General features: G+C 42.4%; 1 protein-coding gene and 1 pseudogene across 2 annotated transcripts in view; both read left to right on the plus strand.

The window, feature by feature from the left end:
- Nucleotides 1-424: 424 nt before the first annotated feature.
- Nucleotides 425-1795, plus strand: LOC148596044 (heat shock factor protein 2-like; annotated as a pseudogene).
- Nucleotides 1796-6138: 4343 nt separating this feature from the next.
- The window catches only part of RPS6KC1 (ribosomal protein S6 kinase C1), an 81243-nt gene continuing 67206 nt past the window's right edge, over nt 6139-20175 (plus strand). The window contains exons 1-3 of one of the 2 annotated variants that reach the window (XM_088532005.1): nt 6139-6286; nt 11278-11313; nt 14873-14993. In XM_088532005.1, the coding sequence (XP_088388131.1) occupies nt 6182-6286; nt 11278-11313; nt 14873-14993 (262 nt within the window). In that variant the 5' untranslated portion in view covers nt 6139-6181. Of the gene's footprint in view, nt 6287-11277; nt 11314-12436; nt 12525-14872; nt 14994-20175 lie in introns of those variants that run through there. The other variant, XM_088532011.1, reaches the window with a different exon arrangement.

Here is a 20175-nt window from a genome sequence, read left to right on the forward strand (position 1 = left end):
TGTGAGAGTGTTAGATAGTAACTATACCAACCAAAGGAACGTATATAAGTCACTCGCACTATATGTGTGTGTGCATATACATATATATATATATATAAAGACACTCGGGGAGCTTCTGCCTGAGCTGTGTATCAGATGTTCTTTCCTTGCAGCTGCTGTTGTGTGCGCGTGTGAGAATAAAGGCTATAAACTAAATTATGACAAGTAGAGTTTTTCTACGACAGTTCTGGTGCTGTGACTTGGATCCTCCAGGACCGGGGGTAAGGATTGCAGGCCACCTGCACTGAAATACCAGATTCCATAAAAGAAGGTAAGGGAACTTTCAAATCTCTATATTGGAATTTGAGTGAGGATTGCCTGTATGCTTCCAGACGATCACCGGATAAGGGAGGATTTGCCCTTTTTTTTAAAGGGGAGGGATCACATGTGGCCGAGTGGTCATGACACAAGTCTGGGTGGGGGTAGGACAGCTGTGCCCCACTTCCTCATCAAGATCTGGGCACTGGTGGAGGATCCCCAAACCAACGAGTTCATCTGCTGGAGCGCAGATGGGCAGAGTTTCAATATGCTGGATGAGGAGAGTTTCACCAGGATCCTCCCCAAACACTTGAAGCACAACAACATGGTGAGCTTCGTGAGGGAGCTCAACTGCTATGGCTTTTGTAGAATTATGCAATATAAACCAGGCCCAGCTAAGCAAGAGCGATATGGTTGTGGCAAATATCAACATCTCTTTTTTTCAGAAAAGGCCAGGAAGAGTTGTTGTCAAAGATTAAAAAAAAAAAGTGCCTTTACTTCATAGGGAAAATGATAAGATTGATCCAAAGGAGATCCACAAGATATTAGCAATTATTCATCAGGTGCAAGGAGAACAGCATGTAATAGAATCCACACCTGAATCATTAAAACAAGAAAACGAAGCCCTGGAAGGAAGTTCTTGATGTTAAACAGAAGCAAATCCAGCATCGACAGCTCTGTGAGGCAAATGTTGCATCACACACTTATAACCCAATGATGGGCCTGCCATGTAAACAGCCTCTTAGATAGCACAGGAGATGACAGCCAACAAATCTGCTCAAAAACTGCCTGACCAGAGCCAGACTGCAGAAAATCAATGTGATAGGATGAGAGGTAGATGCAAGTCTGAAGTTAGAGTCAGTGACCTTGAAGGAGATCAACTAAGGGTTCAAGCGGACACATGTTGCATGTGGACAAGGATGGCTGAGGACGGCTCCGAAAACTTCCATTTCACTGGCACAGACCTAAACTCTGTAAAGAAAGGCACAGGCAGAACTGATGCTGCTTCTAATTTCATCTTGGTCAGAGAGGCAGGCATTAAGTCAGAACCCTGTGGCACTTTAGTGAGTGTTATAGATAGGCCTGGATCCTCTTTGGCAGAATACTCAGGAAAAATATATCCATCTGACTGGGTACTTGAACATCAAAATAGAAATTGTGAAAATCAGGAATATTTAAAACCTGAACAAGCAAAGGCAACAGTGGATTAGGCACAGGAGCAGAAGATTACAGTTCTACCTGCTCAGATTCTGGGCATGTTGAGAAGAAAAAGAATTACGACTTTGCCATCCAGAAAACTGAGCAGCACTTGAATCAGATGTGCGGCAACAGCATAAAGCTAACTGAAAGGATTTTGGCTTTGAAAGAAAAGTTTCCCCAGAAGTTCTCTGAAATTTCATCTACCTTGCCTTCTCTAGTCAGCTTCATTGTGAACACAGAGAAATCTCAAAGGCAGTCCCAAGCTCAAGGGGGATTAACCAAGAGCTATGCCTCTTAGGGACACTTTTTATTTAAGGAGATCCTAATACGTGCAGAGTTTGGACTCCTAGGAGCAGTCTTTCAGGTATTTAAATGGCATAGTGTCCTTGTGCATATTGTATTGTCTTCCCCGCCCCCCCAATTCCCTGGTTTTATTGTCAGGGCAGATACTTCAGCATGCCGACATCCAGGATGCGTGGGTCCCTTTCTGACTTTGTCTCCCTGAATGAATGAGAATGGGAACCAGTTAATCTAAGGGAATCCTAGTGCCTCAAAGTGCCTATCCTGTCAGCATAGGATATGTATGTGCTCCAAAACCCTGTGGATATTTACATAAATGAAGTTTCTGGGCTGGCTCCATGGACCCTCACCCTTGTTGGACTATTCCAGTACCATGCTTTATTCAGTACAGGGGCAACTTGTTCTACCCTTAAACGTTCTGACTTTCCTGCTTTACCACCTTCTGAGGAGTTAAGAAATATCATTGGCATAAGCAGGCTGCCTATTTTACGTTCTGTTTCCAGACCAACTACTATTTCAATTGGTTCAATTTCTGCCCAGTGTGCCTTTTACTAAGTCCCACTACTCCTGTTGATCTTCTTGTAAAGATCTTTTGTGCATGCTTGGTTGTATTATCTAATGTTCCCTGGATAACGTATTGCTGGAGGTTCCTGTATACCAGAAGGGGCAATTCCTTGCTGTAATATGTGATTATGATGGTTCAGTGAAAACATCACCTTCCTCTGAATGTGAGGATTCAACAAATGAGCTGTTAAATTGACTTCTATCTCAATTATGGTCCACCTGCTCAAACAAGGTGTGGTATCATCACAAGCGGCTGAACTCATTGCTTTAACCTTTGCGTGTGTTCTTGCTAAAGGACTCTCTATCTATACAGACTAGATTTACTCTACTGTATCTACACAGTCTACTATATCTATAATACTGTACTGTACATGTACTATACAGCCCATGTGCCTTTGGACTTGTTCATGACTTTGGACCACTCTGGAAACTTTTTTTTTTTTCCCCCACAGCATTTTTTCCGCAGCAGGAATTTCTATTCACACATGTAGAAACTGTCTTAGATGCCTTACAGCTCCCTCTAGCACCTGCTGTTGTGAAATGCCAAATTCATACCTCCTCTTGCCATGATGTTGCTATTGGAAATGCCCTTGCAGATCACTCTGCAAGAAAGGCAGCCCTTTACAATCCTCTGTCTGTCAAAAGACCAAACCTCCTTCTCGTTCCTGCAAGATCTTGTGCAGTTGCAGGACAATGCCCCTGAAATCGAGAGGAATGTTTGGTTGTGACATTGCTGGTTTTTACAGGCTGACACTCTTTGCTCCTGCCTGGACAGCTGCCTGGTTGTACCTCAGAATCTCTTGCCTAAGCTTGCTCGTGTGGCCCATTCAATGGGCCCCATGAACCAGGTGGAGATGATAGCTACAATAGAAATAGATTGGTTTTTACTGAATTTTTCCTCAATTCAACAAAAATATTCTAGTACCTGTTCTATTTGTTTAACCCACAATGTGAGAAATAGAATGGAAACAACCCTTTCAGCCCAACCCAGGTCCTATGGACCTATGGACCATATGTTAGATTACAAAATGAATTTACCCAAATGCCCCTGGGCTGTAATCTGGAATATGTTTTGGTAATAATTGACATGTACTCTTGTTTTGTAGAAGCATATCTATTTAAGAGAGCTAATGCTACCACGGTAGCAAAAGTTGCTGAAAGAGTTTATTCTTTCATTTGGAGTACCTTTGATAATCGTCAGTGACTGAGACACTCATTTTACAGGACTGATTATTTGTGGTGTGTGCAAGGCTTTGAGCACTGAACAGCAGCTGCAGTGTGCAAACCATCCGCAAACAAGTGGAACTGTGGAAGAAATGGAAACCTAAAAACATGCATTGCAAACATTCGTGCAGAGGCTAACCTTAAGGGGCCAGGGGCCCTCCTCACTGCGTTAATTTGCAAATTAAAACAAATTTGAAACATGGCAAACTCAAAGCATGGACTATCAGCATATTAAATTATTATGGGAAGGCCTATGATGTTGCCACCTACACCTCCAATTGGACCAAGAGATTTAATATTTGAGGATGACCGAATGCTAGGATATTGCAGAGAACTAATTAAAAGTGTTAGGTTTATATAACCACGGGTATGTGATGCTCCTCCTGAACCTTCTGCTGTGTCATCCATTGCAATCAGGAGACTGGGGATATGTGAAAGTCCACCAACGAAAGACCTCTCTTCAGCCCCACTGGAGGAGACCTTACGAGATCCTATGAAGCACCAACACTGCCATACATGCTGAAGGACTGACCACTTGAGTACATGTCTCCCACTGCAAGAAAGCAACATCACCTGCAGAGCCCGGCCCAAGTAACTCCTCTTTCAAGCAAGAATAATCAAATTGGGAACTTCATTGTGAGCCAGACATGACTGCTAGCTCCATAGATTTTCAACAGAACCCTTGAGTTCTATTCACACCATTGCAGGCACCAGTGAGCCATGGAACGGCATGGCTGTTAACAGAGTGAGTGTCTTAAGGGGTACCCATGGTCTCTGGTATCACCCTGTGCAAAGTTTAAATGGTGCTCACCATTTTTTTTTTATTAACCATTATCTTAAAGTTATCATAGGAAGAATCCCCAAACTTTGTCTGAACTTGCCAACTCCTGCCTGATATCCCAGGAATTCCAGTTGGATATAATTGGATAGTTCTTGCAGAGTTTTCCAGTGCCTTGGATGTGTAGCCATTCAAGAGACTGTTAGCTGTAACTATACCAACTGAAAAAATGTGTATACGTCACTCACTGATAATAGTTGGGGAAGCCTGTTCCTGAGCTCTGCATGGACATGCTTCCTCTGCAGCTGCTGGTATATATATGTGAGCATAAAGATTCCCTATAAACTAAATTAAGACACAGCAATGGTTGTCTAATCATTTTATTACACTGAAGGGTTATAAGACCTGCATGACATAACCAAGTGGTCAAGTAGTGGTCTGTGAGTAAGTAAATGATCCAGCAATTGATCCACTGTGCTAGAAAATGCTGTTTTGTTGACTGAAGGCCAAGTGTATTTTCTGTCAGCTCTTTTCTATAAAGGGGCCAACACAAATGCAAGTTTCCTATAGCTAAAATCAGGGAAGATAACAGTAACAAAGTATCCTCTGAGATCACTTTAGCCCTTTCACTTCTGATTTAAGCAAAACCCATTTTTTTTCCCCACATTAGTACACTAGAATTACTTCATATAAAAAAATTATTCCTGCAAAGTCTAATTCAAGGAAACATTAGCTCCATTATTCTTGATGTAAGAAAACAGTTACTGTCTGTTGGAGTTTGATATATCTTCTAGCTGTGGTGCTGGAAAATTTGCTTTGGAGTCATGATGGTCAAGATCGCCTTATTTCTTGAGGTGCTCCTTTTCAACAGTTACTTGCGCTAAGTTAGATATATCAACATCTTGCCAAAAGAGGTAAAAGACAGGCTCTTCCATGCTCAGAAGACGAGCAGGAGCGGCCGAGCATGAGGGGAAGCCCTACTGGTGCCTCCAGTGAAACCGCTCACTTAGCGGTGAGCTCGCAGATTGAGCCTTCCCGGTCTGCAGAAGGGAATCTCGTCTGGAGCTCAGGAAACTAATGCAATCCTTGATGAACTGCTTTCATTTTCACAGCAGTAATTGGGAGGGTTGTAAAGATTCATGACACAGCTCAGTCTTGCTCAAAGGAGACACCTGCTTATTGCAAGCTTTAGAACAAGACTCTCTTACCATTTACAGAGAAGGCGAATTAAGTATTTTTCCTTATGTCAGAGATCTGTGTGAGATCAGAGGTGTTAACAAGCTGCTGATAAGAAGCTGATTTTTAAAATATCTGCTATTAAATTAATGAAAAAATAATTATAAAAAGAATTTTAAACGTTCATTTAATATCAGGTAGGACCTACGCTTGCACAGACCCCGCTACAGGCAGCTAATGGAAGGCATCTTCCATCCTAGGAGCCCACGGCACGAGGATCTGCTGCGGCCTCACACCGCGCTCCTTGGCCGCACGGGAGGGCCCCTCAACAGCGAGGTCCGAGGATCGGGAGATCCTTAAGCCTCGCTGAAAACCGGGAGATTTGTGGCGGGGGGACAGAGGGGCGGCTGGAAAACGCAGGCACACGCGAGCGGCCGCCGACGCTGAACGGCCCCAACGGCTGCCCCGGCGGCGGCACCTCCGCTCCGCTCCGCCTCGGCCCGGCCCGGCCCGCCCCTCGCGGCGGCGTCTGGGCGGTGCCGGGCGGCCGCGGCCGGTGGCGGGCGGGACCGGGGCCGCGGCCGGGGCGTTTCTCGGCGGCGCTTCCGCCTCGCGCCGCGGCCTGTGGCGGGCGGCGGCAGGATGCTGAGCCCGCGGGAGCGCGGCGGCGGCCTGGCCCGCTTCTACACGGTCACGGAGCCGCGGCGCCACCCCCGCGGGCACACCGTCTACAAGGTCACGGCGCGGGTGAGTGAGGGAGGGCGTGCGCGGCCGGGCCGGGCCGGGCCGAGCCGAGCCGAGCCGGGCGCCGCGCGGGGCCGCCGCCGCCTCTGCGGGGCGGCGGTGCCCGACAAGCGGAGCCTGCGCGGGTCCCCGCGCTGCCTTGCGGTTACCCCAGGCGCCCTTCGGGAGTCACCTCCTTTGTGCTCCTCTCCGCTGCTTGCTGCAGGGCAGAGGACAGTGACTTAGAAACCAGGCCGCCCCTTTGGCGGCTGCTTCCCTCCCTCCCTTCTCCCCCAAGGCTCCTCGGACGGATCGCGGTGGAATCGCGCTGCCTCCCGCTCCATCCCGCAGCGCAGGCAGCTCCCGAGCGAGGATTAGCAAGCGGAGCGCGTGTCTCCAGCACGGCCGCGGTGCGCGGAGCTGCTGCAGCTGGAGAGCCTGCGGGAAGTCCCTTTCCGAAGGGCCGTGCGTGCCTCCCTGCTCCGCTGGGGTAGGAGAGGGTCGCGGGGAGTGGGAGTGCTGGGCCCGGTGGAGAGGAAGGGGAGATGAAGCAAAGAGCTGGGTTTGGGGAATGCCGGCCTTGCTTCTGTTCCCCAAGGGAAAACTCATGTTTTCTTTGTTCCTCCATTTTCTCCTTAAGCAAGAAAGGGGAGTGAGCTGAAACTTCATGCACATCAGCGTAAGGGAACTGGAAGCTCAATCCACATGTATGGCAGGACATACAGAGAACATCAGGGAGTGTCGCAGGAGGACTGACTGTTTAAATGGTCTCTGTGTGATCTTACAGCTGCTGTAGTTGCACATGTGCTGTCTGTGAGAGCAGTGAACACTTATAGGTGCCCCTTACGGGTCCGTCGTACGTATAGCGTATGCACACACACACGTATTGTAGCTTTTGGGTTATTTGAGCACAATCAGTTTGCATGGCTTGTGAAAATGCGGATTAATTCTTGTTTTATTATTTTCAAATTCTCATGTAGTAGTCTGCGGAACACGAGCATGGAAAGTACTTTTTTTTTTTTCTTAAGCCAAACAAAATGTGGTATTTGTTGATAGGAGAAAATATTGCTTTTTTGCTCTGAATCTAATATTAAAAGCCTTTCTTGGGATAGAGTCAAGGAAAACAGTGTCTCCGCGTTTTTCCTCAGTAGGTCATCATGAGCTAAATCCCTAAAAAGTCAATGCCATTATATCAGTGCAGTAGGGAATAGGGAGTCCAGCTCTTGTATTTAGGAATGAGCCAAGACTTCTGTTTGTTCTGCTCTAAGGGCTTTGTTCTTACTGGCTTAAGTTAGTTAAAAATGCTCTGTGATATTGTAATCATGATTGTGTATTGTAAACAAAGCTAGACACAGATCCGTTAGTTTCTCAATGTGTTCAATGACTGGAGTCCCCAAAGTGTGCCCCCCCCAAAAAAAAAAGGAAAAAAAAAAAAAGAAAAAAAGAAAACCTCTTCTGGCTCCCCCTTCCCCCAGAAACAAACAAACAAAAAAAACACAACAACTTTGAATTCACAAGTGTGGATGTATAAATAGCTTTTGTCTCTGGGGCTCTATCTGATGGACTGTTATGTAGTTGTTGAACTGAGGAAGACACAGAGAGTTAGATACTGCACAAAATCATTTAAAATAATTCTGTATACATCTCTATTTCTTTTCTTTCTCTTCCTATTCTTCACTCCCATTCCTGCAGTGATCTGACTCTATGGCTAATTCGATAGCCATGTGCTTATTGATCAGCAACTCGGGGGAATTGCTTGGAAAAAAAGTAAGAGGGAACTTCCTATTGTGTTTGCAAGATCTAGGAGATTTCTGGTTCCTTCCATTGACCTGTGAATGAATGCCTCATGAAACTAAGTTAAGTTACAAGAGCTTTCTATTTCAGCACTATGATAAGTTGGTAAGTATGACTGAGAAAAGGGCTTGTTTGGAGTGTCCTAAACATCTGACTCAAAGGCATGGCTGCCTATGCAGGCTCTTCTGAATGTGCAGATCAGCTGTCATTATTGCTGACTTTTTCTAAAAGTCCTTATTTATGAAACTCCTTTCTGGTCACTGATCAATCGCTTTCTGGTTTTGCAAGTCATGTATTTTGTAGAAACTGAATACATTGGAGTATTTTGTAAGGTAATACAGTACTATAAAAATACTTCAATAAGAGATCTATAAATAAACTTCAATAATGAGATCTATAAATACTGGCTACTAGTAAAACTGATAATTCAGAGGATTATGATTATCACTGATAAAATTTTAATGAGTTACATTGGACATCTGGAGGGCTGGAATAGTCTCCAGTGCTTTGTTCAGTGTTGGGTTACTTGATCTCGTAGAATCACAGAATGGTTGAGGTTGAAAGGGACCTTTGGAGATCACCTAGTCCATCCCCCCTGCTCCAGCAGGGACACCTGCAGCATGTGGCACAGGGTGACATCCAGGTGGGTTTGGAAGATCTCCAGAGAAGGAGATTCCACAACCTCTCTGGGCAGCCTGTTTCAGGGCTCTGTCACCTTCACAGTAAAGAAGTTTTTCCTCACATGGAGATGGAACTTCCTGTGTTTCAACTTGTACCCATTACCTCTTGTGCTGTCACTGACCACCACCAAGAAGAGTTTGGCCCCATCCTCTTTACATTCTCCCCTCAGGTATTTGTACATGTTGATAAGATCTTCTCTCAATCTTCTCCAGGCTGAACAGGCCCAGCTCACTTAGTCTTTCCTCATGCGATAGATGCTGCAGTCCCTTAATCATCTTCGTGGCTCTCCGCTGGACCCTCTCTAGAAGCTCAATGTCCTCCTTGTCCTGGGGAGCCCAGAACCGCACACAGTACTCCAGGTGCGGCCTCACCAGAGCTGAGTAAAGGGGCAGGATCCCCTCCCTCCACCTGCTGGCAACGCTCCTCCTGATGCAGGCTGGGATCCTATTGGCTTTCTTGCCACAAGGGCACATTGCTGGCTCATGGATCTCTGTCTTTGGCATATAACATAGTTATGCATTGCTCAGCTCACATTAGTGGGTAGCCTAGTGATATATTTCTAAATGGATGAAAGTTGCTTGCATTACAGATTGGCATAAGAAGCCAATTGCATTGATTCATATGCACTGAATATTTGGCCAAGTCTCTGAATTATCATAGTTTGGATTGAATGGGAAGACCTCTTTTGAGATTGACCTTCAGAAAAAGGATATGAAGAACAAAGTAGGCAACACATATTGCATACTGACTCAAAGTTGGCATGGTATGTAGATATAGAAGGTTATGTAACGTTAAAACAAGTGACTATGATACAAGCCTGTGGATTTTATTTCAGATGATACAGGCCTCTGGATTTTATTTCAGATTCTTACTAACTATCTGGGTAATTACTCATCTCTCTGAGTCTTCTGCCCATCTGGTAACTTACCTAGCTGCCAAAATTGTTGTAAGGCTTTAATTGAAGGTGACTTGCAAAGCAAAACACTCAGTGGGTGCCCTTTGATGTTCTGCCGTGATGTGCAGTCATGCCTATGGTGCCTTCTCCCCTCACTTCAGCTCTACAGCTTCCTTCCATCAAGAATTTCAATCTTAGAAGAGTAGAGACTCTTTAGCAAACTCCACGCGAGGTGCCTGGTAGTGAAAGAAAGCACAGCTACCACCGCCAAGTTAAAAACTTGTAACGGTGCAAGATCTTAGACTTCTTAGACTGAAGAACAGTTGAGGAGTGTTTTATCAATGTTGGGAGAAGAAGATTTTAATGTGCAGGAGGAACAAAATAACTTGGAAATGAGAAGGAGAATGTTTCAGGTTTTTGATAAACGTGATGCAGAAAACAAACCTTCCTTTTTGTGTCATGTCTCCTTCAAAACATGTAAAAGACTGGTGACTTGTCTGTCTAGTAAACTGATGCTGGGAAATCTGGGAGGGTTGAGCAAGGATTCCTGGAAAACCAAAGGGAAGGAGAGAGCCAGTTTATCTGGGGAGGGTGGTGAGCACTTAGCAAGAGGGAAGTCTGGGTTCACTGATTTCCATCTTAGGAAGATTTCCATCTTAGCAAGAGCCGAGTGATGCTGGTGGTGCTGCTGGATACTAATTTAGTCTGTAGGGTGGAAGTAGCATGGGCTTCTTGGACTTGTCTATATACGTCATTTACTGGTGTTTTGGGGTGTATGTGGATAATCTTATTTTGGACTGAGAATGCTCTATGTTGGTTTAGCTCAATCAGACTTGGAATTTTTCAAGAGCTTTGGCTGAGTTATAGTGGAAGATAACACAGACTTGTGCAAGATAATTGCAGTTATGAATTAAAGATACCTTAATTTGATTTGCTTGTTCGTGCGGGTATGCCGTTTGTAGGCCCAATACAGAACTCAGTTTTCAGAGACTTCTGTAATCAATTTTTATTTAAAAAAGAAAGCCTGACAAAATACAGGTTCCTTTGTGGTATGGAGCCAAGCCTATTTTTGATGTCAGTTTTCCTGAGGATAAAGTAATTTATAATTAATAAGGTAAAGGGTTTTTAAGGAGAAGTAAAACACAAGGACTGAGTCAGCTGGTGCGAGCTGTGCTGTGGAGGCTGTAAGTCAAGTAGAAATACGTCTTAGTAAATGCCAAGCCTAAGATCTGCAGTGAAGTCGTGCACAGCTTTTATCAAGCCAAGAGGCTATCATTGACTCTTGTTGCTGGGACTAATGTGACCCTGATATAAATTTGTAGGAAAAGGCTAGAAAGATTGATGGGGATGTGTTCTGTGTAGCTTTTTTGGAGAGGAATGCCTTCTGTGTCTCTGTGCATAGAACTTTCGTCTTTCTGTGTGTCACAACTCTGTCCAATGTTAAAATACCTTGTTATGATGTATTTGGATAGTGAACTTTAATACTGAAAAAAAAGAGTGCAAACTGAAAAAGAACATACCCTCTTTCCCCCCTCAGATTTTTCTTTTCAGCAAGAGATCATCATATGCTCCTCTTCCAAAATGAAACTAATTTCCAAAATGAAAATCCAAGCACTGATATGTTTTTTTTTGTTTTGCATTTCAGATCGTTTCAAGAAAGAATCCAGAGGATGTCCAGGAGGTAACAGTTTAAATTTGTGCAAATATGTTTGTGTACTGCATTGTAGCTTTTAAAGCATCTTTGATGTAATTTAGCTTTTCTTGTGCGTGTGTTTAGTCACTGTAACTGAGCAGACAGGTTTTTGTGTGTTTCCATCTGTCTTTTGCTTTCTGTTCAAAAACAAAATAGCTAGCATAATGTATTGCAATTCTGCCGTCAGCAGTGAATCATGACTTGAAACAAAGTCTTAGGGAGTAAAGTGTCTTTTGATGACAAAACTGCTTTGATAACTTTGGAAGCTTTTTTCTCAAGGCTGAAATTGGCAAATTGCTGGTTACTTAACTCCTACTGGCAAAATTATAGATCAGTCCACAATCCAAGTCTTATGTCTCAGCTGTAGGTATTCTTTCCCTCTTTAACCAATACTTCACTGAAAAACCTACATCATTATTGCCTATTAGTGAACAAGAAAAATGGAGGAGTGTGGGAGTAGTTGAGAGAGATTAGACTGCAATTCATATATTATGCCTCTCTCTCAGGCTCCTTGAGTATCTTTCTGTGATATACTTTGATAAAACTTAATTGCTTGCTTTTTGCCTCCTCTGCAAAATGTGAATGAGGAGTGAGTGTATTTCTGTGGCTCTTTAATATCTCAAAAGAGCGTCAAGAGCCTTTTTATTGGGACAAAAAATTACATCACACTTTTGCTTCAGAATTAAAAAAGCTGAAAGACCAATGACTTGACATGTTGATACTATTATACTGTATACATGCAAAATCTTCCTTCCAAAGCGCAACCTTGTAGCTTTTCAGACATTGACAATTATATGGATATGTTGAATTTCTAGTGCAGTTTCTTATCACAGTTGAGGAAAATCTGGAAAGCTGATGAAGGAAGAGCCCCTTGCAGAGGTGAGAGTTGACTAATATTCCTTTGTTGCATCCTCCTTTGAAGCCTTGAGAATCAAACAAACATGAGCTTTCATGTTCTTTTGGTTCTTTTTCATCTCTGGAAGGTTAAAATAGCCTATCACCGTCCGAGAAATGATCAGGGGTCTGTTTTTCAAACTGCGTTATTGTAGTTTGCAGCTTGATGTTCACCTTTTCCAGGGACACTCCTGAATTGAACCTATCCATGAACAAACTCTACCATTACCTTAATCTTCATTTGTGGGGGAAAAAAACCCTTTATTACATCTGTTGATGAGCCATTCATCAGAAAAAAAAATATTGTAAGTGTCTTTCAGCTAGAATATTGCATGAATAAATGATAAATAGTTTTGAAAAAAAAAAAATCCCCACCCCTTATTGCTATGATCTTGATTTTGAGCTGTGGATACAGGTTAAACATGCAAGATTTTGCATTCTTCAGTCAGCAAGCAGACATAATTATGTTGTGAACTTGATGCTTAATGTTTTCTCACCCTTCACTGTAGCCTGTGAAGGATTTTGTGTGAGATAGCCTGCTAAGTGTGGTGTGCTTCTGTTATGAGCAAACCCCTGAAGTTCATAGTTAAAAGAAGTATAATCCTAGATGGTAGTTGCTGTGCAGGTGAATTGCAATTGCAAAACAGCTTGTATTCAGTACAGCTGTAAATGAGGCTGCGTGCTATGCCCTCACTGTACTTGCTAACTTTGTCACTTTATTAACTACCCATTAGAATATAATCCTATAAAATGAATCCTCCCTGTTGCACCAAATGGCAATCTAACATACCCTGAAGGGGTACTGTGAGACAGGAAGCAAGATAACCTTGTAAGTGTTTTCTTCTCAAAAAGTTGCAAGTGGTTTATCATCAAGATTAGATGGAGAAGTTTTAGATATAGAATGGCTAGTCACTTTCATTTTAATTCCCTTGCTTTTGGGGTGGATGGTGACAGCAGGGCTTGTTTAACCGCTGTACCTAATTTGCAGTAAAGGTTGTCTTGTAAGTAGTTTTTTTTCTGTATGGATCCATGGAAGAGAAATGGTTGTTCATCGTGCAGTGGAGGGGTCAATGCATTAATAGATATCTCCTAGTTCTAGCCACGACAAGCAGCCTGTTGTGTTATGAATCTAACGTATGTTTTGTGATACGCTTGCTGCGTATCAAGATTGGCTGGCATCAAAGTACAGCATGTCCTCCCTCCAAGTCTGATTTTTAATGAGATCCCACCAGAGCGGGAACTTGGCCAACTTTGCTGAGCCATGTGCGTGCAAGGCATGATTTTCATAAGCTTGTGAGAAAGTTATATGATGCATTTGATTCATTTGCTTTGCAAGCTGTTTATGGGTATTTGTTTTCTCCCCTTGGCAGTTGGTAAGTCACTTGCAGCAGCAGAAATAATACTTATTTAGTGAAATAGTATATTATGCTTTTATTGTTTTGGCAGCTTTTCACATTATCTGCCAGTGCTAACAGTGCAGTAAGTTGATGGTTTGAAACTTTGCAATCTTGAGCAATCTTGTTTTGCATATGCATTGCTCAAGAATTGCTAATCATCACCCCTCTGCAAATTGATTAGGTAGGAGTGCAGCATTGAAAAATCATCAGTTATTTCTGATAACAAAATCACTACCTGCCTTTTTGAGAGATTTCAGTTTCTGTTGCCTTGTCTGTTGAACTCTATGGGGTACTAGTTGCAACTGAGTCCTTGGTGAGATGGAACTGAATCAGCTAGTTTCAGCATGGCTACATTTATAAGATGGATAGAGCTTTGCCCATTTTTTTAAACCCTAAAACAAACTTACTGGTACTGAAGTGCCAATTTAGTTGCTCAATTCTCTCCCAGGCTTGATTTTCCTGATGAATTCTTCTTTTTCTTTGAGTTTTAAAATACAAAGAATGAGATGGAAGGAAGGTAAAATTGATGCCTGGCTGAGAGATGATCAGGAGAGATAAGGAAAATTTTTATGTCTCAAGTGGTGTAATCAACTAATGATCTCCTTACATTCAAGTTGAAGATTTTTGCCTACATTACAAAATGAATGTATTTAATTTTTGTCAATGTTATTAGTCCTCAACCATTTTGAATCATACTTGTACTTGCACATGATTAACATTTTTCATAAACACATAGGCTAAATTATTGTTCTGTGTTTTTTATAGTGCTCTGTCCATAAGCATCTTTTAATTGTGTTGATTTCTTTACTGTTGTTTTGTATTTTTCTGTCTTTCTCCCTCCTCCCTCCATACCTGCAGCTGTGCTTAGCATAGCTTGTAACTGAGTGTTGAATGGTGAAACACTTTTATCCTGCTTTTTTTCTCTTTCGTTCTGATTCCCTATATAGCTCTGGATGGCAGTGTGGCTGATGTCTGAAATTATATTGCTTTTGATCTCTGCATTTCTTTCAGCTTTTATGCAATGTTTTCTATACACTGTAGTTTTGTTAGGCAAAATGGAGTTTCTGGACATACTATGAACCTGTATTACTGTCTGTGATTGTTACACTTGGCAGTTCAGATTATATGTTCAAGTGTTAAAAATATTTGGTGAGGGTAGTAATCTGATTTGCTTAGAAAAGTGTGTTTTTGGTCTCTCTTAAATATGAGCAATGAACCTCACTAATATATATTTTTTTCACCTTTCTCTGCTTCAGATAGTTGTTTGGAAGAGATACAGTGACTTTAAGAAACTGCACAAGGATCTCTGGCAAATTCATAAAAATCTATGCAGGCATACGGAACTCTTTCCCCCTTTTGCCAAAGCAATATTATTTGGTAAGCATAGTTTCTTCCTGAATTGCTGATGTTCTTTGCTAACTCCAATACCTATAAGTAAAGTACATCTTGTTTTGCAGCTGTGTGCAATTCTTCTCTGTGTTTTTAGTACTCAACCTTTTATTTTGTCCTAAATGTCTCTACTATAGATGTGCTGATGTCATAGCTTGATGATAAAATTTTGACAGGACTGGTTATGTTCTTCTGCTGCTTTCATTTTAGACTTATTAGTGCAAGATATTTATTGATGTATATATGTTCTATGTCATCTCTACAGTGCTACACTTACAAAAGTAGTTGTAGACTAAGGTTTCACCTTGCCCTTCTAGTTGAATAAGCCCCTCTTTTTTTCTCCTGGTTTAAAACAAAAAAAATCAGGCTGTTTTGCTTAGTTGTTCTGCTTTTAGTCTGCTGACATTCACCATTGTCACCATTCAAAGTGGTGACAATCCACACTGTGCTACACCTTGTTGTCAAATAGCTATGGAGAAGATGTTTACTCAATGGTGGTTCAAGCTGTATCTGTTTCATGTGCTTCCACATGCCTTGGAACACACTCTGGTGCCACCTAACAAACTAGAGAACTAATAGCAAAATGTCAGTAATAATAAAAGTGTGTTGCCCCAGCCTTATCGAGGAATTTATTAAGATCATCTGGGCATTTCACCTGAAAAGTGGTGGCATGCCGTGAGTGGAAATCTCCACACCAGTCCTCTGCCTCTTTTTCTGCCTTTTTAAATTTTATTTTATTTTTTAAAACTTTTTATTTGGGGAATGGAGGGGAGTGGAGGAGGAGAGGGAGGGGTTTCTTCCTTCCCCACCTAGTCACCTTGTGTATTCATCTATTAGAAACCACATAATCCTGAGCTCAAAGTGTAGCAGCGCTTCTTGGATCTCATTCCCACCGAGTAGGTTGGATACAGATGCGAGCTGTGATGAGCAGGGAGTCATGTGCACTGGCAGGACACATACATACCTCGTGGGAAGCTGCTGTTTCTTTTTCTAGCAGAGCTGCACTGAAAAGTGTTGCTAAGTGATGCACAAGGTACTGGCTGTAGTAAAGCATGTCTTTCTCCTCCGCTTCCTCGTGCGTTTGGCCGTTACGTTGGAATAAACGGACGTTCCGCGGTTAGGCCGGTCGGTGCGGCGGGCGCCCAAAGGGAGGTTGCTCCGCGGCCCCTCGTCCCGCGGCTCCGCGCGCCCGCCGGGCCCCGCTGCCGGGCAGCCCGGCTTTGCCTGGAGGGGCTTCTCCAGGGAAGCCGCCAAACGGACGCCCTGGCAGGCACGGCCTCAGCCTGGAAAGCACAAGCCTTTCCCCTCCTGGACGTGTCCTGACCGGTTACTGCCTTGCTTTTGCTGCTTAAGGGTATCACATTTAATTCTAAGGACTGACTACAGCACTTAGCAGCAGGAGATGTTTTAAAGTATATACTAACACAAACAACGCTGTAGTTAGCTTGTAACCCAACTCCCAGGTGAGCTTTGGGGCAATTTCTGACTTAGTTGATTCGTGTAAGAACAGGCTAAGTGAGAGGCAGAGAGGCAGAGCTTTGAGATTCATCCCATGGCTCTTATGGAGAGCTGTCTTTTATGCTAGGTTAAAGGGTATCCAACTTTTATGTCTCTTTATTTTTACTTATTGGTAAAGTTAAAGTGGAGCAAGCTTCAGTGCTGTATCAGAACTTGTGCACTAATGGTTACATACAAGTGTTTTATTGATGTGATTCTGATGGTTTTAAATCTGATTGAGAGAGCAGTATGTTCACTGGACAAGTTATTTACAAAGCCGATATTTGTAAATGATAATTTAAATTCAGGTGGAAGATACAGTAGGTATTCATAGGGGAGGGAGGAATAAAAGAAAAAGAGTGCAAGATAGCATCTGACCTCTTTGACAGAAATGACAGAAATGCAAGTCTCCTGCTAGCTGTTTTTGCACAAACTCTATAAGCAATGGAAGAATTGTGAGTGAAATCCATTCTGAAAGACATGCTTCTTCTATTGTATGGGGAGAACAAAGTGACTGCAATGTACACTGTTACAGAAGGAAATCTACAGAATAATTAAATGTAGCTATTGACAAAAAGCTCTTTGAAATGAAAAAAAAAAAATTAAAACAAGCAAACAAACCCCCAAACCCACTACATTTGAATGAAGAGAAGTCACAGAAAAATGCAGGAAAGAGGAGGTAATGTAGAAATTAGCCTAAAGATGCTTAATATGTAAATGAAAGGATTGAAAACATCTGATTCTTTTCTTGAAGTTAAAAGTTATCTTTCTTATTGAAGTGTAAAATTTTATTATATATCCTTTTGTCTCATTCTTAATAGCTGCTGTATGTTTTATTTCCATTTAAGGCTTTTATCTTTAGGTATGTCATAACTTTTGTAGTAGAATACAATGTAATCTTAATAGATTACAGAATATTTTGACTTTCTGATGTTTATTTTGAGTCTCAGTTAATGTTGGTCTCAGGTTAATGATGAACTTCAAGATCAGTTTCAGTTAAAATCTTCTGCTTTCAGGTTGCTTTAATAGATATTTCTGCAACATCTCTGGTGCAGTGATGTCTGGCTCGTAGCGGTTTTTGACTTAGCTGCTTGATAGTATCACCAGTAGTTCCTGGCAGCCTCTTGGTTTTATTTTTAATGTATGTGCTTTAACATATACATATTGTTTTGTGGTAAGTATGTTTTACAAGTGAGTGTGGCTGATTGTGAGTCAGACTCGTTTTCTGCTGGCACAAAAGGTATTAAACCTGAGCAGAATCTCAAGTGCTGCATTCGGGGTTTTTGGAGGTGGCGTGGAGAACTGAGAAGTGTTTGAAGCTGAGTAAGTCATGATGCACTTCCATGTTTGCTGCAAAAAGACATTTGTTGCCTCTGCAGAACTGGGCTGTTTGTATTGCATGTTTTGCAGCACAAGTTTTGAAAACAATAATGTGCAAGTGCATATATTCTGTTAGAACAGAGATGCTGGCATCAAAGGATGATGGTGGGAGGGAGAGAAGAAATCATTTTGATTTTCCTGTGCTTTGCTAGGTCTTTTTCTACCCATCGTATGAGGAAGAAAAATAATGACCTGGAGCATGGGAATCTAAAATAGAGATCACAGCTCCAGTTGTTAAAACTTCTCTGAATTGTTGTGGTGCTGTAATCTATTTCTGTGGAGTGATTATTCTCATTCCCAAATATGCATCAAAATATTTTTTTTAGTATTTTCAGATTATTTTATTAGGCTATCGAAATATACTGTATGTTGTTTATACACTGTATTTTGCCAAAATCTCTTTCAGCATTTCCTAGGATTTTTAGCAACCGTACCAATGTACTCTATTATACAAAATATTCCTCCCCTTTTTGGGTCTATTTAAAAAGAATCCTACAGATATTGAATTTTAAGTTACAACTTTAGCTTGCAGTGAGTTAGGAAGTTCGTTCACATTATATACCTCAGATCAAGATACTGTTTGGACTTGAAGATATCAAATAAAGTAACATCATCTTAAAGAATAAACTGTCCGTTATTGTTGGAACTGCTCTGAAAAATGAGCAGAAACTTTGCTCGCTCAGTGTGTGTGTGTGTGTGTGTGTGTGTGTGTGTGGTTTTTTTTTTTTCATCCTTTCATGTGTGTGCTTTTTTTTTTTTTTCTAAAATCTGTTCTAGAAACAGCAGTGAGAAACCGAATGTATATTCTTGCAAAGAGAATCCAGTGTCTGTAAGAAGTTATCAATAAATTGTTGCTGGAGGAATAGCTTAATCTTGCCTTTTTTTCATGTGCTACAGTCATGCTTGGCACTTGCAGCAATGACACTTTCATTTGGCCAAGAGATGCAAAAAAAGGCAGAAATAACATTGATTTAGATCTGGAAAGACTATGGTAGAAATGTTTGAGGTATCAGCTAGGTGGCTAAATACCTTTGATTAATCTCTCCCCTCTTGGTCAGACTTTCAACGTGTCGAGTAGGTTGACTTTCTTGAAAATATAGAGAAAAGGAGGAGGAAAAAAATGTGTTGGCCTGGAAGAAGGTGGAGGTGGCTGGGTCCGAAGCTGCCTGTGACAAATCAGGTGGTCTGTGAGCAAACTGGTGCCATACCAGAATTCATTTTCTCGCCCTGAGTCCTGCAACTGGTTATCCGAATAGTGTATGGTGAGGCTGATAGGCTGCAAAATGTGACAGTGACAAATATTTTCATGGCTCTGTTCAAATTTTCATTTTTTATGCTCAGCTTCCTGAGGCATTAGCCTTATGTAACCATGCTGCCAGATTTTCGTACCCTTTGGCTAGTGTCAGCAACATTTAAGAGGTCGGGTGCCCGCCCGCGCGGTCCTGTGGGGTGGGTGAAGCGGCGGCCGCGCGGGGACAGCCCTGGCGGAGGAGCCCCCGGTGCGGGGCCGGCAGGACCAGCGCGGCCCTGGGCTCCCTGCTGCTGCCTGGCCCGCTGGCGCCGCGAGGAGCTCCGCTGGGCCCGCTGCGAGCCCTGGGGCGGTGTGGAAGGGGAGGTGCGTGCCTGGAATTCTGGGAGAGAGGGAACGCTCTGGGAAGGTGGGAAAAATAACTGCAGGGTTACTTTGTATTTTCTATTTTTATTTTTTTTCAAAAGTCGTGGGTTGCTGACCTAGTTGGGCACTTGCCCTTTTGCAGCTGATGTGTGTCAGTGTTTGGTAGAGTCGTGTAACCAGTTTATGTTACTGCACTTTACTTGAGGGTGTGTTTGTGGGTGGGTTCTTTTTTTTTTTTTTTTTTGGTGCTCTCCTGTTTTGCCTAGGATGAAACAAAAGTCACAGCGCACTCGGTGTTGCTTTCAAGACATCGGTAGTTTGAAGAGTTTAACATGGCCTCATCCCTGTGCTCCCCCTGACCAGGCTAGTGCTGCCTTTTTTAGTTTTATTTTTTATTTTTATTAAGTGCTGCTAACGTTTGTGCAGCTGAATAAGCATAGCAGATACATCACAGAATTGATCCAGCTGAAAATTAATCCAGCAACCTCTCTTTTTTTCCTTCATGGAAGAAATAACCCCCTAAAGCTTCAGTTTTTGATCTTCCTTGTAGGTATGTATGTGTCTTTCTAGCTTATTTTCTTTTTGTTGTAGCAGATAGGAAGAACGTATTTACTTAAAGAGTTTCTGGAAAGAATCCTGCTTTGATGCTTTCTTCTGGGATTATTTTTTTGTTTGTTC

The sequence above is a fragment of the Tinamus guttatus genome, unplaced genomic scaffold (assembly GCF_059628265.1).
Source record: "Tinamus guttatus ecotype Peru unplaced genomic scaffold, ASM5962826v1 Tinamus_guttatus_pri_ptg000033l, whole genome shotgun sequence".
NCBI lineage: Eukaryota > Metazoa > Chordata > Aves > Tinamiformes > Tinamidae > Tinamus > Tinamus guttatus.